Below are 27,143 nucleotides of genomic sequence, written 5' to 3'. Positions count from 1 at the left end.
GCGTCTATGCGTCTGTGCGTCTGTGCGTCTCAGCGTCTGTGCGTCTGTGTGTCTGTGGGTCTGTGCGTCTCAGCGTCTGTGGGTCTGTGCGTCTGTGCGTCTGTGCGTCTCAGCGTCTGTGCGTCTCAGCGTCTCAGCGTCTGTGTGTCTGTGCATCTGTGCGTCTCAGCGTCTGTGCGTCTCAGCATCTGTGTGTCTGTGCGTCTCAGCGTCTGTGTGTCTGTGGGTCTGTGCGTTTGTGCGTCTCAGCGTCTGTGGGTCTGTGCGTCTCAGCGTCTGTGCGTCTCAGCGTCTGTGCGTCTCAGCGTCTGTGGGTCTGTGCGTCTCAGCGTCTGTGCGTCTCAGCGTCTGTGTGTCTGTGGGTCTGTGCGTTTGTGCGTCTCAGCGTCTCAGCGTCTCAGCGTCGGTGTGTCTGTGGGTCTGTGCATTTGTGCGTTTGTGCGTCTCAGCGTCTCAGCGTCTCATCATCTGTGCGTTTGTGCGTCTGTGTGTCTGTGGGTCTCTGCGTTTGTGCGTCTCAGCGTCTCAGCGTCTGTGTGTCTGTGGGTCTGTGCATTTGTGCGTTTGTGCGTCTCAGCGCACACGCTGTCTGATTCCAGGCTCCTGCTTCAGGGTAGGGTCTGTGGTTCTGAATGTGCGGCTCAGAGCCAGAGTCCGTCTGTCTGTCTGTCTGTCTGTCTGTCTGTCTGTCTGTCTGTCCGTCTGTCTGTCTGTCTCTGTCTGTCTTCATTTAATGATGAGATCATATTAAAAAAATACTGAGATAGAGACACAGAGAGAGAGAGAGAGAGAGAGAGAGAGAGATAGATAGATACAAGGCCCCATATATATATATATATATATATATATATATATATATATATATATATATATATATATACACATTGACCTAGATTATCAATATATGTGGATGTACACAGTATATAAATCTATCTATCTCTTCAAATCGAACCCTCCCTCTCTCTATAGAGATATTTCTACACACATGTATCACCCGCTCTCTCCGTATGTATTTCTGGTAGATGGTTACAGGCTGCACAGTGAAATATCCTATTGTAGATCCAGCCTGACATCAGGAGACATCGCTGTACCTTCACTGTACCCCTGCACGTTTCAGAACACCCCTCTTTCATATCAGCCCCCTGTATTCGGAGCTTGTCATGTGTAAATACATATCCGGGAGTTTTTCAAGAATGGGTCGTGTTTCAGACTCACCCCACACCCTCGATCCCACGATTGCACTCCTGTCTTCCCAGGGGCCCAGCCCCCCTCTCCCCTCTCCTCTCCTCTCCTCTCGCAGTCCGGACTGGTGCTCCCTCCCATACAGGACCAAAAAAAAAGAAAACTCTGACATGGAGCACAGAGAGAACAGCAGAGATGTGAGTCGCAGCTCCCTGCAGCCCCTGTGCTGCCAGCCCTGTGTGCTCCAGGGACAGGGAGGAGAGGCAGGCAGGCAGGCAGGCAGGCGGGCCCGTGGGATTGAATCACGGTGGAGAGAAGCAGGGCAGCCGGCAGCACAGTCCTCTCTGTCACAGCACTGCCTCTGTCTGTCTCTGCTCTCCGTGAGGGAGGGAGCGGGGAGGGAGGGGGAGAGGGAGGGCTGAGTGTAAGTGGTGGGGGAGGAGGCAGAGATATTTTTTTCCTGTGCGCTCTCCCTCTCTCTCTCCCTCCCTCTGTTTCTGTAACCAGACTATTTCCTTTCAGCTCTTGCCTCTCCCTCTCCCACTCTTTCTCTCTCTCTCTCCATTCAGTTCTTCCCTCCCTCCCTCTCCCCCTGCCTCTCTCCCTCTCCCTCTCTTTCTTTCTCTCTCTCTCTCTCTCTCTCTCTCTCTCTCTCTCTCCCTTCTCTGGTCTGTAAAGCACATGATCTTGCATTTGAACTCTTAAAAGAATTCCCTCGCCACACAAACCCTAACCCTCACCACACGCTTCCTGCAAAACACAGACGCACACTGACGCACACATGCACTGAGACACACACACTGACACACACATGCACACACATGCACTGAGACACACACACTGAGACGCACACACACTGACGCACACATGCACTGAGACACACACACTGAGGCACACGCACACACACTGACACACACACACAGACATAAACCGCTTACCTTGAAGGGAAAGAGAGAGAGAGGAGTGAGAGAGGGAGAGGGAGAGAGAGGGAGTGAGAGAGGGAGAGGGAGTGAGAGAGGGAGAGAGGGATATAGGGAGGGAGAGAGGGAGAGGGGATCATAAGGTTCAGCCTGCCTTAAGGATTTCAAACCTTTTTTTGTTGTGTTTTTAAAAACGTTTCTAACTTTTTAATCATTTACAGACCTTAAAAAAATATCAACAACAAAGACTGTAAATTAATCTGTGTGTGTGGTGGGAGGGGGGGGGGGGGGGGGGGCTCGTTCTGCTCCTTCATTAAAACCCTTCTGCATTATAACCACGCTACTGAGCTTCACTCGACAGCAATCCTATTAAACGCTCCAGCCCGACACAGTGACCCTGCCCGCCCCCCTCCCTCCTCACACTGCCAGCGATCGCAGCTATTGATCAGCTCCCGGCCGAGCTTATCGGATCAATACCTGTTAAAGGAGCGGCAGACACAAGGGCGTGAGGGGAGGGGGGAGGGGGGAGGGGGGGCAGACACCCCTGCGGTAAAAACGTGAAACCCTGTAGTAAAAACACAAGGGGTCTGTACAATGAGATTTTACCATCTGCTCGCTACCTGTCCCTTACACATATATAACATGAGAAGAGAATCCGAGCTGCGTCATTAGCATCGAGCCGGCTAGAGAGTGAAATCATAACGCGAGCGTTACAGTGAGGCTTACAACACCAACGCGAGTCAGACTTCTTTTCTGTTTGACCAAGCCTATACTTAGATATGTTCTTGTTTTTAAGTAGATTTTGTGAAGCGCCTTTAAACATTTTATTATGTATATGGGGCGCTTTAGAAAAAAATCTATCATTGATTGATATAATAATAATAATAATAATAATAATAATAATAATAATAATAATAATAATAATAATAATAATTATTATTATTATTATACATTGCCTATAAACCCTTGAGCAAGGTACTTTACCTAGATTGCTCCAGTAAAACCAAACTGTATAAATGGGTAATTGTATGTAAAAAAAAAAAAATAATAATAATATGTAAAAAATAATATAATTGTATGTAAAAATAATGTGATATTTTGTAACAATTGTAAGTCGCCCTGGATAAGGGCGTCTGCTAAGAAATCAATAATAATAATAATAATAATAATAATAATAATAATAATAATAATAATAATAACAACAATAATAATAATAATAATAATAACAATAATAACAATAATAATAATAATAATAATAACAATAATAATAATAATAATAATAATAATAATAATAACAATAATAATAATAATAATAATAATAATAATAATTCCAGAATTTGCCACTAGGTGGCAGCGCCTCTCATCTAATTCTCGTTTTTTAAAAACTTTGTTCACCCGGAACCATCTCTTTGTTTTTGTATTACACGGCTGACATAAAAAAGACATCACTGATAAAAAGCACGGAAACACGATTTCCTCGAATGAATTCCGGAAGCACGTCTGCTGCTTCGGTAACATTCATATTCCTCGTCACGTGATCAACATCACATGGTCTAATCCCCGCTGTATTTAAAAAAAATATATGATCCCGTTTTTCTTACTGGCCTATTATCTCACGATGAATAATCCTCATGCATTCACGCTTATTCACGGGCTGTTCTGCAGTTCTGGATCACGGGCTGTTCTGCAGTTCTGGATCATGGGCTGCTCCTTCAGTTTTAGTTGCTTGTCATATAATATTTACTGTGAGGTAGCTCAGTCCAAAGTGTGTGTGTATTAATGACTCTAGTGCTCGGTTTTATAGTGCAATCAGTTGAATTGGCGCTCATATCTAAAGCCACTTTGGCGGCTCTGGCGTGTTACACATGTATTATTATCATTATTATTATTTATTTCTTAGCAGACGCCCTTATCCAGGGCGACTTACAATTGTTACAAGACATCACATTATACATTATTTTACATTATACAGATATCACATTATTTTACATACAATTACCCGTTTATACAGTTGGGTTTTTACTGGAGCAATCTAGGTAAAGTACCTTGCTCAAGGGTACAACAGCAGTGTCTCCCACTGGGGATTGAACCCACAACCCTCCGGTCAAGAGTCCAGAGCCCTAACCACTACTCCACACTGCTGCCCATGTATCTGTAAAGAGCAGCTTCTGAGCTCGGGTGAAAGCACCTGAGCAAACAAGGCTAATGATAATAATAATAATAATAATAATAATAATAATAATAATAATAATAATAATAATAATAATAATAATAATAATAATAACATTGCCCGGAGAGTATTTCAGTGATACTGTAGCAGCAGAAATAACTCCGGGTGTTTTATGGTTCATATAAACACTGGGCGGTTTATTGCTCCTATCCTTTCCAATGAGACGTTTGCCTCTTCAAATAGAGTATTAGTTTGCGTGGAGCGTGGACACACCGCGCGGACTCCGGGTGCTGTGGTGTGCCGCACCAGTCTGTTTTGCACACACGGGGTCTCGACGGCAAACTGAACTGCACTGCAACAAAGAGGTCGTTGCAAAAGCGCATCCGGTTGCGTTGCGATTACATCAAACCCGCTGGACGTGTGCGTGTGCGTGTGTGTGTGTGTGTGTGTGCGTGTGCGTGTGCGTGTGTGTGTGTGTGTGTGTGTGTGTGTGGTTTGACCTCACCACACAGCTACCAGGAGGAAGGAAGATTCCCTTATATGGGCAGCGATGCGCGTCACGCTAAAGCAGCCCGTCCCGTCCCGTGTGAGGACTGTGTGAGCGGGGCTGAGTCCTGACTCCTGAGTCACTGGGATTGCCTGGCTGCTGTGAACGCGCGCTGCGAGTTTACTACACTCGTGTTTATAGTTCTGCATTCACGAACACGGGACAGTCCGGCGGAAGAAGCAGCTCCCACACATCACTGAAGCGTTTCAGAGAGCAAGTTCAACGAGAACCGTAAGCGTTTCCGACTGCTCTTCTACACAGGATATTTATTAAATATGTTTTTTTTTTTTAAATATATATATATATATATATATATATATATATATATATATATATATATATATAGTTATCGTTTTATTTCCTCATGCGGCGCCGTGTTAGTATCACCCCCGCCCCCTCCCACGTGTTCATTAGTTTGTTAGAAAGTTATCATTGGTATGTTTTCTTGTTATTTGTCCTGTTTAATTGTGTGTGTTTTAAAGGACAGTGTGTGTGTGTGTTTATTACCTGTCTTAATAATACGGCTTAGTTGGTGGTTTCTTTCTACATAGTGATATTATATGTGTGTGTGTGTGTGTGTGTGTGTGTGTGTGTGTGTGTGTGTGTGTGTGTGTGTGTGTGTGTGTGTGTGTGTCTGTGTGTGTGTGTGTGTGTGTGTGTGTTTGTGTGTGTGTGTGTGTGTGTGTGTGTGTGTGTGTTCTTTTTAAACAGCTGAAGGGCTTTTGCCCGAAACGTCCTGAAAATAAGATTTTTTAAACTTTTTGTGTATTTTTTTTTAAAACAAACTTTCTTAAACACACACTTACACGTCCTGTACGTGACGTACACTTTTTTTCTGGAGTCGGCAAATCGATCTTATAATTTGTGTAAAGGACTCGGAGCAGAACCAGCCCTATGCGGTTTCTATAACATTGTCATTATTGCGTCATTTATCTGGGATCCGTGTAAGAATCGTCATCACTCCACGTAAGAGCTCGAGAAGAATGCTGTCATATATTTTTCTTAAATCCCTGTAGACTTTTTTTAAAGGACTCGTTTTTTAAAGGATTCGCAAGGTGCTAAGGTAAGGGAGCGGAAGTTCAGAGCCGAACGCCGGTGCGCGGTACCCGGTGTGATCCGTGTCGGATGCGCGATGTGGGTTCGAGAGTGGAGGTGGCGCTGACACGGGAGTCTGGATCCTCAGAGTCCGGCTGCTTTCATTAGATTGGCGTGAGATTATCGCACTGTGACTCTGGCTGGGATGTACAGGTTTTTAATGCATGTCGCGTCATCTTTATGAAGTGTAAGGGATCATCTGTGTGTTACAGGCTGTCAGTGCCAACGCACACCGGAACCCCCCCCTCGCTAGCACTGAGTAACAATAGAGGATCTCTTACCGTAAAGCTCTGTACGTCCCTTTACAGTCACGTGACACACCTGTCGTGCTTTATCGAGTTTTAATGAGTAACAATTAATGACAGACCGTCACAGCAACGACCTTCTTCCGCTGCTGCAGGATATCGTGTTTGACATGCGCCCCCCTTTCAAATGTGTATTTCTGTGTGTTCCTGTCTCTCTCTAATCGAGCTGAGAGTGTATTTCTGTGTGTTGCTGTCTCTCTCTAATCGAGCTGAGAGTGGATTTCTGTGTGTTCCTGTCTCTCTAATCGAGCTGAGAGTGTGTTTCTGTGTGTTGCTGTCTCTCTCTAATCGAGCTGAGAGTGGATTTCTGTGTGTTCCTGTCTCTAATCGAGCTGAGAGTGTATTTCTGTGTGTTCCTGTCTCTCTCTAATCGAGCTGAGAGTGTATTTCTGTGTGTTCCTGTCTCTCTCTAATCGAGCTGAGAGTGTATTTCTGTGTGTTCCTGTCTCTCTCTAATCGAGCTGAGAGTGGATTTCTGTGTGTTCCTGTCTCTCTCTAATCGAGCTGAGAGTGTATTTCTGTGTGTTCCTGTCTCTCTCTAATCGAGCTGAGAGTGTATTTCTGTGTGTTCCTGTCTCTAATCAAGCTGAGAGTGTATTTCTCCTCCTCCTCTCTCCTTCTCTCTCTCCCCCTCCTCTCTCCCTGCTTGTAGTAAGGGAGTGACGCAGGCTGCAGGATGAAACGGGAGGTGAACGCGGCGCTCGAGTTTCTGCTTCGTCTGATCAAGCAGAGAGGCACGGTGGATGACAGCAAAGCCGAGCGCTTTGCAGACAAGCTGAGAGCCATCCTCCACGAGAGATACGCCCACCACTGGTACCCAGCCAATCCCAGCAAGGGCCAGGCCTACAGGTAACCAATCACAACGTACACGTTTTAAATTTATGGATACGTGATTTCATCATTTTACGATAGTGTATATACCTGTTATGGTATGCATAACGCTGTCGGCGTGTGCATCTGTCCTAGACCCTGTGTATGTGTGTGTCTCCTCTCTCAGGTGTATCAGTCCCTGTCCTAGCCCCTGTGTGTGTGTCTCCTCTCTCAGATGTATCAGTCCCTGTCCTAGCCCCTGTGTGTGTGTCTCCTCTCTCAGGTGTCTCAGTCCCTGTCCTAGCCCCTGTGTGTGTGTGTCTCCTCTCTCAGGTGTCTCAGTCCCTGTCCTAGCCCCTGTGTGTGTGTGTGTCTCCTCTCTCAGGTGTATCAGCCCCTGTCCTAGCCCCTGTGTGTGTGTGTCTCCTCTCTCAGGTGTATCAGTCCCTGTCCTAGACCCTGTGTGTGTGTCTCCTCTCTCAGGTGTATCAGTCCCTGTCCTAGCCCCTGTGTGTGCGTCTCCTCTCTCAGGTGTATCAGTCCCTGTCCTAGCCCCTGTGTGTCTCCTCTCTCAGGTGTATCAGTCCCTGTCCTAGCCCCTGTGTGTGTGTCTCCTCTCTCAGGTGTATCAGTCCCTGTCCTAGCCCCTGTGTGTGTGTGTCTCCTCTCTCAGGTGTATCAGTCCCTGTCCTAGCCCCTGTGTGTGTGTCTCCTCTCTCAGGTGTATCAGTCCCTGTCCTAGACCCTGTGTGTGTGTCTCCTCTCTCAGGTGCATCCGTGTTAACCGCACTCAGCCCTGTGACGAGAGCCTGCTGCAGGCCTGCAGAGAGACTGGGCTGCATCCCTGTGAATTGGGGCTGCCCAGGGAGCTCACACTGTGGATTGACCCTGGAGAGATCAGTGCCCGGTGAGGAGTGGGGAGAGGAGGAGAGGGGAGGGGAGAGGAGGGGAGGGGAGGGGAGGGGAGGGTTGGGTTTTAATTCACATACCCCAATGCATTCTGGTAAGTGTAGTCCCACTGTGAAAGGTACCCAGAATGCATTGGGGTGTGCTTTTTAAAGTAGTGCTTACCAAGGTTTGAAAGTGTGTGTGTGTGTGTGTGTCAGTGTGTGTGTGTGTGTGTGTGTCAGTGTGTGTGTGTGTGTGCGCACACACATGAGCAGCACATGAAGAAGGAATTCAAATGAGATTTTCAACCCGTTTGTGTTGGCAGGTCTGGAGAGAAGTGCCAGCACTTCACAGTGGCCCAGTTTGAAGAGGAGGGAGAGGGAGAGGGGGAGCGAGAGGGAGGAGTGGAGGACGCCGCACAGAACCCCAGCCCAGACCAGAAACCCGACTGCACTGAACAGCAGACCTCAGATTACCACTCTGCCACCTCCTCGGACTGCAGCTCAGACAACGAGGCAGGAGAGAGGGAGCAGGAGGAGGAGGGGGGCCCCGCCGAGACCCCCACAGCACCCCCGCGCGCCCCGCCACCTCGCAGCTCCAAACACAAAGAGGTGACCGTGTGACCAGAGCTCAAACTGCAGTCACATTGCAGTGAGAGTCCAGCTCAAACTGCAGTCACATTGCAGTGAGAGTCCAGCTCAAACTGCAGTCACATTGCAGTGAGAGTCCAGCTCAAACTGCAGTCACATTGCAGTGAGACTCCAGGCATGGATCGCTACAATGCACTTAACATGTCCATCTTTTTGCACGATATCTGCAAGAACACATTTGTATCAGAAAAGGGTGAAGATTTTCACATTCAGTACATGGTAACTGTGCATGCTAGCATTGTAATGGTTTGTCAGCACGCATGGATTTGCTCAGTAACTCATCTGTCAATAGAGACACTTCAGGGAAAGTGTTTCCCTCAAACATTAGATTGAAGCTAAGCTGTACTTCCAATGTAACGAGACTGGGGTTCACAAGAGAGGATCGAGTAACAGGCTTTCACTGTCTAACCAATACTAAAAACGACCACTAGAGGGCGTGAATGTCTCACTGAAGCTCACCCTCTCTCTCTCTCTCTCTCTCTCTCTCTCTAGTATTTCTATCACCCGGCCCCTGTGTGGCCCCGGTACAAGAGGAAGGCCCCCCTGTGGCTGAGCACCATGTTCCAGCCTGGGGGCCCCCTGCTGGGGTACTACATCCTGCCCCAGACCCTGAGCTACACCCCCACCGCGCAATTCATAATCCCCCAAGCAGTGCTGCAGCCGAGCGGGGCCGCGAAGGGATGAAGGGAGGGGGGGCACCGGGGTCTAGCAGAGTGAGCTGCAGTGGCAGTGCACAAACAGAGGGGGCGCCGTGTGCTATTGAACTGTACGATCCAACGCAATTTTAATGTCATTTTTTTAAAATTTTGTTTTGCTTCAGTCGTTGTCAGCGGGTGTAGGTTCTCTCTGCAATCCTGAGTTCTTTCTCTGCTCTTACCGGGCTTTGAGACGCTGCGAGCTCGGCTGGTAAACCCGCACTGCATCTTACTTCTCGTATTCTGATTTATTCTGGGGTTTTGTTTCTTTGTTTGTTTGTTTTTTAAACATGTAAAATAAGATTTTTAATATATACATTAACTCGAATTTTGATGTAAATTACTTTTAGTATTTTTTTACATTTATATATATTATATATTAATATAAAGCTTTATATACTATAAATGATGATGGCTTTAATAAATTAATACTTTATAAATACAAAAATGGTGTTCATTTTATTTATTTATTTGACAGAATAAGATGTTTAATAAAAAATACGGTCCGATGATGTGTTTTACCTGTGTGTGTGAGTGCGCTCGCTGTCATTTCACGGTTACGCCACAGGGTGGCAGCATTGCTTAAGAAATTCGATGGAGCTCAATATTTTTGTTTTTTTAAGGTTTATTTAGTTCTTAAAAAGGTGGGGACGGCCCCACAACATCGTTTTTTCCGGAGTTACTATCTTTGTGGGGACATTTTCTCAGATTTTGTCTGCACATTGATAGTGATTCATACCCACACCTACACCAAATAAGGAGCACCATCAACACCGCGGCTCCCAGTAGATTCTCCTCTCTCATGTCTCTCCTCCCTCTCTCTGTACTGTTTTAATTTGTATATATTTTTTCAGTTGCGGAAGTAGTATCCGCGGCTTCACAAACACACGGGCCAGCCTTCGCGCTGGCATGGCAATATCAATTTGATTAACAAACGACTCAGATCAGTGATAATAACGCAGCTGCTTGGTAACCCGAAACCGTCTCACAAGCTGCTAACTGGTTTGAAATAGACGGAGCACTCCGCGTTCCTCGGGCTTTCCCATAAGATTCACGCATCACCGTGGGCATGTGGCTGGCTTCACCATGGTTTGAGAATTAGACGCACAAAAACACAAACTTCCAGCTGTCACTGAAATTATCAACCGTCAAATAAACCGTTTGAAATCTGGCAAGGTTTGCGTTGTGTACAGATAGACGCTGATTTTATTAATATAGGATATCATTCATAATAATAATAATAATAATACATAGCTAGATAGATATTGATGCTTCTCTTGCCCGTGTTTGATTTATTGAGTGCATGTGTATGTAAAACATGAATACAAACTGGAATAACAGTGACAAGGATTTTCCATTCCCAGCCTGCTCGTGTGAGGAATGCAGAGCGGACCCATTAAAACCAAAACACAAGAAAACACGCGTGTATCCTGTACTGGCATGCAGCCTGATCACTGACTGCTGTTACAATGTGTGTGTGTGTGTCCTGTACTGGCATGCAGCCTGATCACTGACTGCTGTTACAGTGTGTGTGTGTGTCCTGTACTGGCATGCAGCCTGATCACTGACTGCTGTTACAATGTGTGTGTGTGCGCGCTGTTACAATGTGTGTGTGTGGGTGTGTGTGCGCTGTTACAATGTGTGTGTGTGTGTGCGGGTGTGTGTGTGTGCGCGCTGTTATGGGTGTGTTGCTGTTTTAGACGCCGTCACATCGCTATCATCACCACACTCCACACCGATGCCCCAGAGGTCGCTATCACACTCCAGACTCTCTGTGCCCTGTACTACCCGCAGCCGCTCGGCTGTAGGGGGGAAAGGAGAAGACTCGACCGTCACCATGGAACTGATAACGAGGCGTCCTCTCACCTCGGACCTTGTGAACTTGAGAACGGGGTCCGGGTCCGGGAGCGGGAGCAGTAACGGCGAGGTGCCCGCTGAAATCACCATGCCGGCTCTCGGCTCTCCCACTCTCTTCAAGCTGCGCGACAGGACCCTTCTCACCGAGGAGAAGCGCAGGCTGTGCGGCTGGGCGCTCGGCATCGCCCTCTTCGGGATCTTTCTTATGATTCTGCAAACCGAGCTTTGCTGGTTCGTCTGCGGCAAGGTAGGCTGCTTCAGCAGACTTCAAACAGAACAACCCGGTGGAGAAAACACATTATAAACGAACAGAAATCTGTGTGTTTGCGAGCGCAGGGTCCCGGGACGCAGGTGTCTGCTGAGTTGTATTCCAACTGCAGTTCAAGACCTTTTTAATTCTTGGCTCCTATAAAAAGCTGCCGATTTCAAGTTCCTTATAAAATTGTAGAATTAACTTGTAATCCGACTGTTTTAAAAAAAGCTGAACACAATTAAAGAGGTCTGATTAAGCTAATGATCGGTTCATTGAAGGCTCTAGTTCCGTCATTGAGAGCTCAGTTGGAATGAGAACCAGCACACACGGGGGGGGTCCCGGGACCGGGTTTGGGGATCGCTGTTCTAAACTCGCCTTCAGAATTCTGTAACAGACTTCAGCTGCGGAACTCTGTCACTGCGATCCAGACTCGCTTTTTTTTCTCAGCGTCAGTCAGTTTTATAAGAAGCCTCAACCGATGTTGCTAACTTTAGACATGCTGCAGCAGCAATTTGAAAATGACTCGACACATTGTCGTTCCTCGTATGAAGTTTCGTTTGATATTTCTACCCGGGGGGGGGGGGGGGGGGGGGTTCATTCCAATTCCCTTTAATCGATTCCCACACGTCGATCATCAGCGTTACAATTAGCAGCATTCTATTAAAAACCCGAGCTTCTCAAAGCGCCAGGAAAGAACACGGGTCGAAGTCTCTGTTGTGTTCCAGTCGCTTCAAATTGATGATTGATCGGGCAGCCCCTGTCCTGGGTGATTACCCAGCATGCTCTAGCAGGCGCGTTTCATACAATCAGAGGGACAATACATTGTTATAGTCAACTGTTGGTAATGCCAGTAGCGGTTTAAGAGTACATTCTCTAATATATATATATATATATAAGACAGGAGATATATTTCACTGTCCCCTGAAGCGCTCTCCAGCTGTTTCGTATCACATTCTATAAACTCGAATAACCTGATTTTTAAAACAATTCGCACCTCGTTGTTTTCTGTAACGCGAGCAGCGATTACGTATTAACATTCTGCCAAGCCAAGGGAATGTGTTACCGAGAGTATTTAAGGAATCCTTTACCGGAATCGAGTCTGCTCTGCAATGCACGACAGGGCGGGATCTTCATGTGTGGCACATGCAAAACTGAAGCAGCAAGCTCAGGCGCGTCCGATTCAACTCCCAGTAAAACCAGGAATGGATCGGACAGCTGTAGATTCACTCTCCCTGTGCAGCTGCTATTAGGGACCCCACACCCTGACACCCCCCACGCTGTAGATTCACTTCCTGTGCAGCAGGTATTCGGACCCCACCTGAAACATGAGGTGTCAAGTGGGCTCCTAACACCAGGGAGTGTGAATCTGTACAAAAACGATAAAGGGCTGTCTCAAGAAAGCTGTTCTACCAATGAGAAGTAGGGGTATGTATCTGGGGGAGGGGGCAGGTTGGCGCCCCGTTAACACGAAGGGTTTGTGGCAGTCCTGAAAGCAGTGGCGGTGTTGTGTCCCACGCTGGCTCCATGCATGTGCCTGAAAGCACGTTGCTGAATCTCCCCTCCCAGTCAGCAGCTCCACGGATCGGTTTCAGCCGGGCAGAGCTCCAGTGTTAAAGAAATATTAGGAAGCGTGCGCTCGCACCTCTCCGCCAGCGGCGTGCAGAAGTTCAGAACTCTGCAGCTCGCCCTGTCTGCGCTGCGCGGGTACCGCCGGATAACGCTTGTCTCTGTGAAGGAGTGAGCGTCTTGGGAGTTTGATTAGACGGCTTTCATTTTAGGTGCCCGAAGCTGGCCCTTCCACGCCTGGTCTTTGTACCTAAACCCGGTTCTAAAGTGTTTGAACCAATGAAACCTCCATCTAGACCCTGAACCTTTTCGTGATCTCGCTGTACCTGTTAAACCTGCCTGCGGTGGAGTGTCTGTGATTGACTACACGCACACGCACACGCACACGCACACGCGGGGCTCCGTGCAGGGGCTGTGGAGGCTCGGAGCTCGTAGCGTGTGCTGCTGTTTGCAGGTTCAGTGATGCGGCGGGACAGGGTGTAAGGGATCCTGATTGGGCGGCTCTGCTCCTGTCTTGCAGGGCTCCGTCTCTGTCTTCATTGTCCGATTGCTGATCAGCCTGTCCACTGTGTGTCTGCTGGGCCTGCTGGTGGCGTTCCACTACAAAGACATCCGGGTGAGTACCCTTTCCACCCTCAGGAGAGTCTCCCACAGCAAAAGCATTGCACAGTGTAGTGAAGCACAGTGAAAGCATTGTGAAGCACAGAGAGGTCTGGTAAAGCATAGGGAAGCATTGTGAAGCACAGAGAGGTCTGGTAAAGCATAGGGAAGCATTGTAAAGCACAGAGAGGTCTGGTAAAGCATAGGGAAGCATTGTAAAGCACAGAGAGGTCTGGTAAAGCATAGGGAAGCATTGTGAAGCACAGAGAGGTCTGGTAAAGCATAGGGAAGCATTGTAAAGCACAGAGAGGTCTGGTAAAGCATAGGGAAGCATTGTAAAGCACAGAGAGGTCTGGTAAAGCATAGGGAAGCATTGTGAAGCACAGAGAGGTCTGGTAAAGCATAGGGAAGCATTGTAAAGCACAGAGAGGTCTGGTAAAGCATAGGGAAGCATTGTAAAGTACAGAGAGGTCTGGTAAAGCATAGGGAAGCATTGTAAAGCACAGAGAGGTCTGGTAAAGCATAGGGAAGCATTGTAAAGCACAGAGAGGTCTGGTAAAGCATAGGGAAGCATTGTAAGGCACAGAGAGGTCTGGTAAAGCATAGGGAAGCATTGTAAAGCACAGAGAGGTCTGGTAAAGCATAGGGAAGCATTGTAAAGCACAGAGAGGTCTGGTAAAGCATAGGGAAGCATTGTAAAGCACAGAGAGGGATGGTAAAGCATATTTAATAACATGGTAATAAATGCATAGTAAAAGCATGCAAACGTACCCTGGTAAGTTTTCGAAGGGTGTGTCTGTGTGAGCGTCACTGTTTGCGCTGCGTGTAAAGCTAGTCGGTGTGCAGGGACCTCCACCCATATTGACAGTGTCTGTATTCATTGTCTAACCCTGTGTATACATCCAGAAGGCTGCCGTGTGCCAGCTTGCCTGAAGCTGGGAATGTTGTGTTTGTCTGGTCCTGTCCCTGAAAGGGAATGCCATGTAAAACCTGCATGCTTCTGAGCTTCATGAGCGGCCACATAACCCCCCTGGAGCAGAAAAATTTACAAAGTTAACAGCTCGGCTGCCAAAAAGCACACATCTCTACAGGATGAAAACATCCGGCCCCAGACATGAAACACAACCTCGCTCACAAACAGCACAGTCACACCAGCGAATGGGACGGGAGGATGCAGTGATACACCCGAGGAACACACCTCTTATACAAGTGTCCCATAGGAAGAGCAAAGTGGAACAAAGCATAGGGAAGCATTGTAAAGCACAGAGAGGTCTGCTAAAGCATAGGGAGGCATTGTAAAGCACAGAGAGGTCTGGTAAAGCATAGGGAAGCATTGTAAAGCACAGAGAGGTCTGGTAAAGCATAGGGAAGCATTGTAAAGCACAGAGAGGTCTGGTAAAGCATAGGGAAGCATTGTAAAGCACAGAGAGGTCTGGTAAAGCATAGGGAAGCATTGTAAAGCACAGAGAGGTCTGGTAAAGCATATTTAAAACACAGTGACCCATGGTAAGCTATGGTAAATGCATAGTATAACAAAGGCAACAGCATGAGGGATGAGGGGCTACAAAATTCTCATGCAATTTTACTTTGGTGAACTTTGATAAGGACTTGTATGCAGGGGAACTATTTTAGATAAGAACTGAAGAGGAAGCAGAAGAAAGTTTTTAAATAAGAAAAGCATGCTTCGAAACCTCTCCCTGCATTCACACGCATCTCCAACGACAGAGACAGACACACAGGTTTATACAGGGAAACTACGTCAAGGACAGGAGCTGCATTTACTTGCAAAACAAAAAGCCGCGCGCTCCCAATTAGAAACCCACGCGCCTGTCTGCTGGGCTGCTCAGACAGGCTGGGTGCTCAGCTGTGGCGAGAGCGGGGCTGGGAGGATGTCGTGGAGCTGAAAGATAAGACCTCATTCTTCCAGAAAGGTTATCAGTCAGGGCTCAGAGGGGGTGCAGCCCTGCAGATAAGGACAGCTGCTGCTGCTGCAGTGCCTGCCTATTGATTCAAGGGCCGGAGTGCTCTGTGGAGGCAGACAGGGGTCTGCTTTCACAAGGCAAGTTTTCTAGATAAAGCAGTCTGTTAAATGCAATCAATTTTTCCTTTAATCGTGCAGACTTTGAGTGGATTTCTACTACGTCGTTCTATCCTTAAAAAAATAAAAATAAATCATAAAAATGTATATATTGCAGGTTTGATCGCTTGCCACTGTAGCGAGCAGCCTGTGAGAAGTTCCTGGCAGTGTTTTGTGAAACTGCTCCCTTGGTCTTTCTCGTCACTTTATAATGGGTTTGTAACTCTGTACGCTGTTCGCTCGGACGCCGTCCAGCCTCCCCAAGTTTAAAAGCGTCGGCTAGCTTTATAAGGGGTGAGAGGTCAAACCAGCAAGGTCCTGTTGGAAGTGACTCTGCAGCAGCAGCAGCAGCAGGTGTTGATGAAGCAGAGTTCACCCCCCCTAGTCTCTGTGAGTCGCTTTGGATAAAAGCGTTTGCTGAATGACTCACTCATAGTTAATAATAATTCATAATGTAGCGAGCGCTGATAAGAGGGATGATAAAGGGTTTTAAAGCATCGGCTGCTGCTTGATGTGCAGTGCGGGTGAAGGAGCTGATGTAGGAAGTGCTAATAAGAGGTGAGAGAATGGATCCGAAGGTGGGCCGCATTCCTTTAAAGGGAGGGGCCAGTGATTAGACAGTGCTGAGGGGAGGGGAGTGAAGGGATTGTAAAGGTGAGTCATGCAGACAGTGCTGAGGGTTGATGAGTGAAGGGATTGTAAAGGTGAGTCATGCAGACAGTGCTGAGGGAAGGGATTGTAAAGCTCAGTCATGCAGACAGTGCTGAGGGGAGGGGAGTGAAGGGATTGTAAAGTTCAGTCATGCAGACAGTGCTGAGTGAAGGGGAGTGAAGGGATTGTAAAGCTCAGTCATGCAGACAGTGCTGAGGGGAGGGGAGTGAAGGGATTGTAAAGGTGAGTCATGCAGACAGTGCTGAGTGAAGGGGAGTGAAGGGATTGTAAAGGTGAGTCATGCAGACAGTGCTGAGGGAAGGGATTGTAAAGCTCAGTCATGCAGACAGTGCTGAGGGGAGGGGAGTGAAGGGATTGTAAAGCTCAGCAATGCAGACAGTGCTGAGGGAAGGGATTGTAAAGGGTGGGTCATGCAGACAGTGCTGAGTGAAGGGATTGTAAAGCTGACCTGTGCTCATGCAGACCGTGCTGATGAGAGAGGTGCCGAGGGGCAGGCTGGAGACTGACTCATGTTGCTTTCCTCGGCACGGCTTCGACAGTCATCTGGCAGCTCCGCGGTGCGTGAGGAGGTCCAGAGGCTCAGGTTTCTGACCGGGACCGGTGCCAGCGCACGACCCGGCTCATCAGATCTGTCTGGCTGCCTTTCCCAGGGAGCAGAGTATCACCCGGCACAGGCTCTTTTGCATTGTGGTTAAGACCCCGGGTCGCGGGTCCAGCCTCCTCTGTTCGCAAAGGCAGTGCTGTTACTCAGTGGAACAAAAGTGTGTGTGTGTGTGGAAGTAATTCTGTCCCTCCGTGATGTGACTCTTTGTCTGCCTGTCTCTCCACGCAGGTGTTCATGATCGATCACTCCGTGGAGGACTGGCGCATCGCCCTGACAGCCCGTCGCGTCCTCTCCATCTCCCTCGAGTTGGGGGTGTGCGCCCTGCACCCTCTCCCATTGGTCTGGCTTCCGGGGAGCTGGGAGGACGGGGAGGGGGTGAGGCGGGGAGGGGGCTGGAACGCCACGCTCCCCTCCCCTCTCGCCTGCTCCCTGGCGGCCTGGGAGCTGCTGCCCTGCTTCCTGATGTTCCTGCGGCTGTACCTGGTGCACCGCGCCCTGCTGCTGCACAGCAAGACCCTCCTGAGCGCCTCCTACAGGAGCATCGGCTCCCTCAACAACATCGACTTCCAGTTCCGCTTCGTGCTCAAGGTGCTGATGAACACCCACCCCGGCCGCACGCTGCTCGCCTTCATCGTCTGCTTCTGGCTCACCGCCTCCTGGCTCCTCACGCTCTGCGAGAGGTGAGTGAGCCGCAGAGGTGCCTGTCTGCTGAGGGAGCTCCGTCGAACGGGCTCCTCACAGTCATGCAGCACGGTGCAAAGCATGGGGAAGCACAGAGAGGGGTGCTAAAGCATGGGCAAGCACTGTAAAGCACAGAGAGGCATGGTAAAGCATAGGGAAGCATTGTAAAGCACAGAGAGGTCTGTTAAAGCATAGGGAAGCATTGTAAAGCACAGAGAGGTCTGGTAAAGCATAGGGAAGCATTGTAAAGCACAGAGAGGTCTGGTAAAGCATAGGGAAGCATTGTAAAGCACAGAGAGGTATGGTAAAGCATGGGCAAGCATTGTAAAGCAGATGAGAGGTGTGCTAAAGCATAGGGAAGCATTGTAAAGCATAGAGAGGACTGGTAAAGCATAGGGAAGCATTGTAAAGCACAGAGAAGTCTGTTAAAGCATAGGGAAGCATTGTAAAGCACAGAGAGGTCTGGTAAAGCATAGGGAAGCATTGTAAAGCACAGAGAAGTCTGGTGAAGCATTGTAAAGCACAGAGAGGTATGGTAAAGCATGGGCAAGCATTGTAAAGCACAGAGAGGTGTGCTAAAGCATAGGGAAGCATTGTACAGCATAGAGAGGACTGATAAAGCATAGGGAAGCATTGTAAAGCACAGAGAGGTCTGGTAAAGCATAGGGAAGCATTGTAAAGCACAGAGAGGTCTGGTAAAGCATAGGGAAGCATTGTAAAGCACAGAGAGGTATGGTAAAGCATAGGGAAGCATCGTAAAGCACAGAGAGGTCTGGTAAAGCATAGGGAAGCATTGTAAAGCACAGAGAGGACAGTATATAACTGAGGTCAGTTTTTAATCAATCTGTTGGAGTGAAACCAGTAAAACAGACAGGAAGAAACTAAAAAGAAAACTAAAGAACAGGTTTCACTTCCTCTCCTGGGGAAAAAGGGAACGCTGTCTCTCTGCAAGCAGACAGCCCTGCAGCTCGCTGGGCACTGAGGAGCGCTGTCTGGCATTGCACAAGAAAGCAAAGAGCTGACGCTGCAGACACTGACACTGCAGTAAATAGAGGACCTGAAAATAAACCTGTCGGCATGTGTCTCCGACGCAGCGCTTCTCTGAGCTACCGTCTCCTTCTCCTGTGAAACACTGCGTGTCATTTTCTGTTCCAGTCATCCTGGTGACTCATTCAGAGGTTTCAGGCTCCACTCTGCCCTCAATAGAGCTCCCCCAGCATCTCTCTAACTACTGCTGGTACACCCGAGTGCAACCATTAACCTGGTCCCCCCTGCAACAATGTAACACATAGAACAAATGAGCATTTCTTGCACCTGCTGTGGATGTCGGGGGGGGGGTTAGAGTTGCACTTGGAGAGATGTCAGCGAGCTCTATTGAGGGTTACTGGCTTGTTTGTGGGGGTCACGGACCCCCAGTCCACTTGAGCTGCTGTGGAGACATAACCAGACACTCCGAACTGGAGACGGAAAACCAGAGTGAAATAACTGAGCTCTAGAAAGATAAAGCAAGCTGTAATAAAAAATAAAAAAAGCAGTTTAACGGTAATAAAAAAAAAATACAGAGAGACTGTGTGTGTGCGTGTGTGTGTGTGTGTGTGTGTGAGAGAGAGAGACTGTGTGTGTGTGTGTGTGTGTGTGAGAGAGAGAGACTGTGTCTGTGTGTGTGTGTGCGTGTGTGAGAGAGAGACTGTGTGTGTGTGTGTGCGTGTGTGAGAGAGAGACTGTGTGTGAGTGTGTGTGTGTGAGAGAGAGAGACTGTGTGTGTGTGTGTGTGTGTGTGTGTGAGAGAGAGACTGTGTCTGTGTGTGTGTGTGTGTGTGTGTGTGTGTGTGAGAGAGACTGTGTGTGTGTGTGTGTGTGAGAGAGAGAGACTGTGTGTGTGTGTGTGTGTGTGAGTGTGTGTGTGTGTGTGTGAGAGAGAGACTGTGTCTGTGTGTGTGTGTGTGTGAGAGAGAGAGACTGTGTGTGTGTGTGTGTGTGTGTGAGTGTGTGTGTGTGTGTGTGAGAGAGAGAGACTGTGTGTGTGTGTGTGTGTGTGTGAGTGTGTGTGTGTGTGTGTGTGTGAGAGAGACTGTGTGTGTGTGTGTGTGTGTGTGTGAGAGAGAGAGACTGTGTGTGTGTGTGTGTGTGTGTGAGAGAGAGACTGTGTGTGTGTGTGTGTGTATGCGTGCGTGCGCGCGCTGTACTGACACCCTTCTTGTCAGCGGAGCCCGGTCTTCGGCTGAAGGGTCAGGCGTTGATTCAGCCTCCAGCCCTCGCCTCTCTGCCCAGTTCAGCGGGCCGAGGCTCCGGCTGGCTCCAGTCCCCCTCTGACGAGCGCTGTGCCCCTGCAGGCAGAGCGAAGCCTCCGTGGGCAGGATGGAGGACACGATGTGGCTCATCGCCATCACCTTCCTGACGATCGGGTACGGAGACATCACCCCCCAGACCACCTGCGGGAAGACGGTGTGCCTGCTCACCGGAGTCATGGTAGGAACGCGCTTCCGAGCCAAGAGAAACCTGCGCAGAGGCTTCACCCACTTCCAGGTTTTACTACCAGCTCGATTTAGACGCGGCGCGTTCAGATAGAGTAGCAAGCTCAGGTGCGTCTCATTATCAAACTCGTAGTAAAACAAGGAATGGATCAAACCGCTATGCAGTGGGTTTAATTCCCCTCCCTGTCTGCAGTGCTTCCTCATAGATAGGGGTGTAATGACTCAGTGTGTGTGCCGATGGGCTTCTCTCCTTCTTTCTGCCTCCCTCCCTCCCCTACCCTACCCCTCTCCCTCCCACCTCTCCCCCTCTCGCTGGCTGGTGCTGGGTTGGGTGGAGCCGCGTCCTTTGATCTCGGCCGGTTGCAGATAAAGCAAAGCGACTCACTGGGGTGATCAATAAACCACATGAGGGAAGCCGTGTGCTGCTCTAGAGACTCTGGGACTGGGGACTTCATACAACTCCTGCACAGCACCCCAGAGAAGACTAGCGAGGCAGCGTAACGCGTTTCAGAATGACTTGCTCTCCGCGTACCCAGCGCTGTGCGAATGTGCTGCAGCGCCCCGTTGCTTCTGTTTCGAATTGCTGTGCATGTGAAATCAAAGACCGCGGACTGATCCATTGTCACCCCACTGTGAACCATCCCACAGCCACAGCCTGGCATCAATCCACTGCTAGCACTGCTAACTGACTCTCTCTCTCTCTCTCTCGCTCTCTCTCTCTCTCTCTCTCTCTCGCTCTCTCTCTCTCTCTCTCTCTCTCTCGCTCTCTCTCTCTCTCGCTCTCAAGCCTGCCGATGGGACTCGCAGGTAACAGGTCGGCTATACTTGCTTGTATTCTGTATGACAGGGAGCTATTTCTGATGTGAAGGAACTAGGCAAGCTGAGTGCAGCTGGGTGTGTGTGTGCGCTGCTATCTCGCTGCGCAGTGCTCTGTGCTGTGCTCTGTGCTCTGTGCTCTGTGCTCTGTGCGTGTGTGTGTGTGTTGTTTTTTTGGATGGATCCACGGGAGTTCCCTGGTAAACGGTGCACCTGTTTCAGACAGGCAGCTCCTGTAAATAATCAGTGTCCCTCGTTTAAGAGACGCAGCTAGATATTCACCGCACGTTGCAATGGAGCTCCTCCTAGCGGCTGATGAGTTAATAACACTGATAGCGGATGACCCGTGAGCTCGCTCTTCAGTTGAATGGTGACGCGCTGGGATGAGAGCCATAGCAACGTGTTTTTTTTGTTTTGGTTTTGTTTTTTTCTACGGTATTATTTTGAACCGTCTCTCCCGTGCTGTCTGTAGGGAGTGGGGTGCACCGCCATGCTGGTTGCTGTCGTCGCAAAAAACCTGTCGCTCAGCAAGGCTGAGAAACACGTGCATCAGTTCATGATGGACATCAAGCACACCAAGAAGGTAGGACAGCACGGGCGAGGTCATAGCGTGCGTGTGCGTGTGCGTGTATATATATATATATATAGAGAGAGAGAGAGAGAGAGAGAGCGAGAGAGATGCATGCGCCAATATATTCAGTACATATTTAACATATGGCCATTCTAAAACATCTGCATCAAACGCATATTAACGTTTAACGTTTTTATTATGATACGTCACAAACATTCAGATATTGCACGTAGAGAATATGAACATTAATATTGCAATATTGAGAATACATTGTGGTATTGAAATTAAGGAGTGTGTTTATTTCTATAGGCACGCTCTATTATTATTATTATTATTATTATTATTATTATTATTATTATTATTAATTAGTCATTTAGCACAGGGTTTCCCCAGCCCCGGGACCCCCTGTGTCTGTTCAAGTTACTTACAAAATGTTACGGCCAGCCTGACATCTGAAACTCTTTAAGAGCTGAAAAACAATTTAAAAGGGTCTAATTTAATCAAATGATCATTTCAATGAAGAGCCTAGTTCAGTCATTGAGGGGTCAGTTGGAATGAAAGCCAGCACACACAGGGGGTCCCGGGACCGAGGTGGGGAAAGCCTGATTTAGCAGACGCTTTTTATCCAAAACGATTTACAGAGACTAAGGGGGTGAACTGCGCGTCACAACGACGCGCCTTCTGAAAGCAGGCTGTTCATCTCTTTATAGAGAAGCGATCGTGGATGAAACGTTTCGGGGCGCTTTTGACAGTCCTGAGCGCGATATCTACTCTCGGAGATGATTGCAAGCGTAGCGGCCGCAGCTTCCAATTGAGAGTGTCTTATAATAAACTACCCGCACACCAATAACGACGCAGCTATACGCACACAGCACGCCGCAGCGCTGCAGGAAAGCGACCTGACTCCGGGTGCTCGTCATCCCTGGCCTGCGGTTTTTTTTAAATAGCTTTTTACAAAGAGCCTGCGTTTTTTGTCACTTTCCAAAACAAACAGGGAACGTAACCTCGTTTCCTGGAGCGTCATGTTTTCCAGTCTTCCCGGCACAGTGAGCTCCTCCGGCCGTTTGTCTTTGCGCACGGCCGCATGGGAACGGGATGGCACAGGACGAGTCTGTATTTAGATCCGCGGGCCAGCGCTTCATCGGAGGAAACAAGAGAGAGAGAGAGATAACCTTGAGCACCAGGCAGGAAGCCGAGAGCGAGGATGAGAGTGCCGTCACCCCGACAGGATTCACCTGCTCGGAAACCCGCCGCGCGTCGCGGAGAGCCTCTGCTGTTTGCGCGTGTTGGTTTTTCAAGAAGAAAACCTGAGCGGGGTGAGGGGTACAGAGGATAGGTTAGATTCAAGGTGCATCTGTGCTTTGTCTCTGTGTGCAGATCCGCAGCGCGGCGGCCAACGTGCTGAGGGAGTGCTGGCTGCTGCACAGGAGCGGCAGAGACAGCAGAGAAAACAGGAGGAACCAGAGACGACTGCTGGAGGCCATCCGAGTGTGAGTGAGACAGAGACACACACACACACAAGTATTTGAGTGTGGAGTTTTTGAGGGCAATGCTGCATTGCCATTCCCTCCCTGCCTTTGGTTTAGTTTTTCTGCCCCTGGTGATTTCCCTGCATGCTTCTCTAAGGGGTGTGTGTGTGTTTTGACGGTGGTCTTGTCCTGCACTGAGGATCGCTCTGTAATGATTTCTATAATCGCCCCGTCCTCTGTCACTTCCTCGGCTGTGCCGTCAGTGCGGTGGGTGCGGCGCGACTCCCTGGCTGGCTCGGAGGCTTCCTTCTCAAGCTGTGAACACAGGAAGCACAGATGTGTTTGAATTGACTATCTCCGATAGACCAGCGTGACCTGACCAGCGGGTTTGTGTGTGTGTGTGTCAGGGTGTGTGTGTGTCAGGGTGTGTGTGTGTCAGCATGTCAGGGTGTTGCCTTGTGGCTTCCTCTCGGATTCACCTTCATTGGTGATTAAAATTAGTTTCGGGGCGTGTCCTAATTGATCGCTCTCCCACGCATGTGTATGTTTCTATAATTAGTTCTGTCTTTTTATTTTTAATTGCTGTTTTGTTTAGGATATCCTGATTAGTCAAGCGTCTTTTTTTTTTCCAGGCACAGCTCGTCAGCGTGTGTTCACAGCTGCTGTGTTGCTGTGAAATGCAATCCTGTCCTAAAAACCTTTTGACTTTACCTTTGCCAGATTTCGGGAGGCGAGGCTGAAGCAGAGGAAGCTGAGAGATCACGCCAATGAAATGGTGGACCTGTCCAAGGTACGTGCTGGAGCAGCTCTCCGGCTCGGCGTTGTGATTTCTGAAGACGAAGCCTCTTTTTAAGGAACAGCGGCTTGAAACCTGGTTCCAGGAAACCGCAGGGAGATCTAGTGCTGCATCAAGCCTCCAGTCTCCCCTGGTGTCCCTGTGTCTGCCTGTGTGTGTCTCTGTGTCACTCTCTGTGTGTTCTGCATGTGACGATGTGTCCCTGTTTCTCTCTGGCTGTCTGCACAGCTGCAGGTGATGATGTCTGATCTCAATGGGAACTGGAGCACCTCGTACAAGGAGATGGAGCGGAGGATCGTCTCCATGGAGCAGAAGATGGACGAGCTGAGCAGAGCCTTCCAGGAAACATCGCAGCTCATCTCCAGAGCCCTGCAGCACAGAGCCGGGGGGAACAGCGTTGCGTAGAGCCCAGAGAGAGGGTGAGGGGCTGGGGGGGGGGCTGAGTGCCAAGGTGTTTGAGTGTCTGGATACTTAGGAAGAGGAGATCATTTCACCATGAACAACAGGGATGGAAATCAGACTCCTATTGCACAGCAGTGTCATCCAGTCCAGGTTTTACTACCAGCTTGATCAGCCCCCAGTGTGTCTAGCTAACAAGCTCAGGTTTGTCTTATTATTAAACTCACAGTGAAACCAGGAATGGATCACACCTTATTTCCATGCTGGGCAGCGCTGTGATCTGCACCTTGCTGTTCTGGTGGTTCGAGTTGATCCAAATTGGTGCCTCAGAAATACTTTCTCTGTGAGCAGATCAATGCTCCAATAAATAGTGTACAGTACTCCAGTGCCACCTAGTGGATGAGGACAAACAGTGCTGATGTTGAATAGAGAGAGAGTTTTAAAAAACTAAACGCTATCTGCTCTCTATCCCAGGAGTCAGAATCCAGCAGGATGCTCCTCACTCACTAGCAACACTCAGCAAAGAAAAAAAAAAGCCAGTCGATAAACTTGACTAACTCCCTGTTTTATCAATGAGCTTTAACCAGTTCATGTATTTGGAGGCTTGGTGATCCAGTGGTTAAAGACAAGGGCTTGACACCTGGAGGGTCCCCCGGTTCAAATCCCAGCTCAGCCAGTGACTCGCTGTGTGTGACCCTGAGCGAGTCACTTCACCTCCTTGTGCTCCGTCCCTCGGATGAGACGCCAAAACTGAGCTCCTATTGGAAGCGACTCTGCAGCAGGTGTTCACACCCTAGTCTCTGTGAGTTTCTAAATCTCTAAATATTTGATATGACTGATTAATCAATTGATATTGTTGTCTTTCCTTCTTTGCGCAGGTGTCCGTCTCCAGTCACCCGTCTGTCCAACAAGACTGGACCAGAGCAGCTGCTGTTCTATGTCCTCCAAACACCAGGGGGCAGACTACAGCTTCTGAACAGCCACGGGACTCTGATGAGGAAACTCAGGAAAACCACGCCCCTCTCTCTGACACGACTGAAGGAGGAATCCGTTGTTTCTTTTAAACGCAGACTGTGACGTGAACAGCTAGGGGGGAACAGCCCTGACCCCTGTGAAAAGTCACAGCTGGATGATTATTGGTTTATTTTAGAGAGTTTCACAGCACGGCTTGGGACCCCCTCTGATCGGATCTGCCACCGGCCTTGTGATTATCCCGCGGTTCAGGAATTGCTTTATTAGGGGCAGAGTGAACATTCATTTAGGGTGAAATTCAGAAAAAATTGCAGCTCTTCTTTTTTTTGAGAAAATACCAAGCGTATTTACTCAAAATACCGCACAGTGTCTTATTATTTTTAAAAAACATTTTTAAACGTGGAAGTATATTAATTTTTTTTTTTTTTTTAAAAGAGTAAAGCGGTTTTTAAATTTGACCAAACTGGAACCAGACCGCAGAGTTACTGAACTGGACGATTCAAACTGGAACCAGACCGCAGAGTCACTGAACTGGACGATTCAAACTGGAACCAGACCGCAGAGTTACTGAACTGGACGATTCAAACTGGAACCAGACCGCCGAGTTACTGAACTGGACAATTCAAACTGGAACCAGACCGCAGAGTTACTGAACTGGGCGATTCAAACTGGAACCAGACCGCAGAGTTACTGAACTGGACGATTCAAACTGGAACCAGACCGCCGAGTTACTGAACTGGACGATTCAAACTGGAACCAGACCGCAGAGTTACTGAACTGGACAATTCAAACTGGAACCAGACCGCCGAGTTACTGAACTGGACGATTCAAACTGGAACCAGACCGCAGAGTTACTGAACTGGACGATTCAAACTGGAACCAGACCGCCCGAGTTACTGAACTGGACGATTCAAACTGGAACCAGACCGCCGAGTTACTGAACTGGACGATTCAAACTGGAACCAGACCGCAGAGTTACTGAACTGGGCGATTCAAACTGGAACCAGACCGCAGAGTTACTGAACTGGGCGATTCAAACTGGAACCAGACCGCAGAGTTACTGAACTGGGCAATTCAAACTGGAACCAGACCGCAGAGTTACTGAACTGGGCGATTCAAACTGGAACCAGACCGCAGAGTTACTGAACTGGGCAATTCAAACTGGAACCAGACCGCAGAGTTACTGAACACAGTGAACGTTCACTCCCCGGGAGGGGGCAGGCACAGTGCTTGAATGTAGATCACAGACACACAGTGAACGCTCACTCCCCGGGAGGTGCCAGGCACAGTGCTTGAATGTAGATCACAGACACACAGTGAACGCTCACTCCCCGGGAGGTGCCAGGCACAGTGCTTGAATGTAGATCACAGACACACAGTGAATGCTCACTCCCCGGGAGGGGGCAGGCACAGTGCTTGAATGTAGATCACAGACACACAGTGAACGCTCACTCCCCGGGAGGGGGCAGGCACAGTGCTTGAATGTAGATCACAGACACACAGTGAACGCTCACTCCCCGGGAGGGGGCAGGCACAGTGCTTGAATGTAGATCACAGACACACAGTGAACGCTCACTCCCCGGGAGGGGGCAGGCACAGTGCTTGAATGTAGATCACAGACACACAGTGAACGCTCACCCCCCGGGAGGGGGCAGGCACAGTGCTTGAATATAGATCACAGACACACAGTGAACGCTCACTCCCCGGGAGGTGCCAGGCACAGTGCTTGAATGTAGATCACAGACTCACAGTGAACGCTCACCCCCCGGGAGGGGGCAGGCACAGTGCTTGAATATAGATCACAGACACACAGTGAACGCTCACTCCCCGGGAGGGGGCAGGCACAGTGCTTGAATGTAGATCACAGACACACAGTGAACGCTCACTCCCCGGGAGGGGGCAGGCACAGTGCTTGAATGTAGATCACAGACACACAGTGAACGCTCACTCCCCGGGAGGGGGCAGGCACAGTGCTTGAATGTAGATCACAGACACACAGCGAACGCTCACTCCCCGGGAGGGGGCAGGCACAGTGCTTGAATGTCGGTCGCTGCTGTTCTCGTACAGGCCTCTG

General features: G+C 49.0%; 2 protein-coding genes across 6 annotated transcripts; both read left to right on the top strand.

Annotated features, from left to right (window-relative positions):
• The first annotated feature begins 4,792 nt into the window (after nucleotides 1-4,792).
• On the top strand, nucleotides 4,793-9,701 carry si:dkey-79d12.5 (protein BTG3). Of its 4 annotated transcripts, none has more exons than XM_034909823.2 (5): nucleotides 4,793-5,050; nucleotides 6,872-7,068; nucleotides 7,799-7,936; nucleotides 8,243-8,528; nucleotides 9,060-9,701. In XM_034909823.2, exons 2-5 carry the CDS (start codon nucleotides 6,896-6,898, stop codon nucleotides 9,249-9,251), a joined length of 789 nt encoding a protein of 262 aa, XP_034765714.2. In that variant the 5' UTR covers nucleotides 4,793-5,050; nucleotides 6,872-6,895; the 3' UTR covers nucleotides 9,252-9,701. The 4 variants fall into 4 exon arrangements, with proteins under 4 accessions (XP_034765714.2, XP_058867233.1, XP_058867234.1 ...); XM_059011250.1 differs by lacking the exon at nucleotides 4,793-5,050 and adding an exon at nucleotides 5,183-5,254; XM_059011251.1 differs by lacking the exon at nucleotides 4,793-5,050 and adding an exon at nucleotides 5,278-5,785.
• A 1,218-nt stretch (nucleotides 9,702-10,919) lies between these two features.
• Nucleotides 10,920-26,109, top strand: LOC117964963 (intermediate conductance calcium-activated potassium channel protein 4-like). 2 transcript variants are annotated; one of them, XM_059011192.1, is made up of 9 exons: nucleotides 10,921-11,366; nucleotides 13,459-13,554; nucleotides 17,120-17,571; nucleotides 19,906-20,041; nucleotides 21,335-21,445; nucleotides 22,811-22,923; nucleotides 23,623-23,692; nucleotides 23,927-24,117; nucleotides 24,976-26,109. In XM_059011192.1, the coding sequence occupies exons 1-8, from the start codon at nucleotides 11,001-11,003 to the stop codon at nucleotides 24,101-24,103; spliced, it is 1,521 nt and encodes a 506-aa protein (XP_058867175.1). In that variant the 5' UTR covers nucleotides 10,921-11,000; the 3' UTR covers nucleotides 24,104-24,117; nucleotides 24,976-26,109. The 2 variants fall into 2 exon arrangements, with proteins under 2 accessions (XP_058867176.1, XP_058867175.1); XM_059011193.1 differs by lacking the exon at nucleotides 21,335-21,445 and having other exon boundaries at nucleotides 10,920-11,366.
• Nucleotides 26,110-27,143: the final 1,034 nt, after the last annotated feature.

This window comes from Acipenser ruthenus, chromosome 41 (assembly GCF_902713425.1).
Source record: "Acipenser ruthenus chromosome 41, fAciRut3.2 maternal haplotype, whole genome shotgun sequence".
NCBI lineage: Eukaryota > Metazoa > Chordata > Actinopteri > Acipenseriformes > Acipenseridae > Acipenser > Acipenser ruthenus.
The sequence above is the reverse complement of the archived record's forward strand: the minus strand, read 5'-3'. Positions and strand labels throughout refer to the sequence as shown.

Coding starts and splice junctions, on each gene's coding strand:
- si:dkey-79d12.5 (XM_034909823.2), top strand. CDS start 6,896: ATGAAACGGGAGGTGAACGCGGCGCTCGAGTTTCTGCTTCGTCTGATC. Junction 7,937..8,242: donor CCTGGAGAGATCAGTGCCCG/GTGAGGAGTGGG, acceptor TTGTGTTGGCAG/GTCTGGAGAGAAGTGCCAGC. Junction 8,529..9,059: donor GCAGCTCCAAACACAAAGAG/GTGACCGTGTGA, acceptor CTCTCTCTCTAG/TATTTCTATCACCCGGCCCC.
- LOC117964963 (XM_059011192.1), top strand. CDS start 11,001: ATGCCCCAGAGGTCGCTATCACACTCCAGACTCTCTGTGCCCTGTACT. Junction 22,924..23,622: donor CTGCTGGAGGCCATCCGAGT/GTGAGTGAGACA, acceptor TACCTTTGCCAG/ATTTCGGGAGGCGAGGCTGA. Junction 23,693..23,926: donor AAATGGTGGACCTGTCCAAG/GTACGTGCTGGA, acceptor CTGTCTGCACAG/CTGCAGGTGATGATGTCTGA.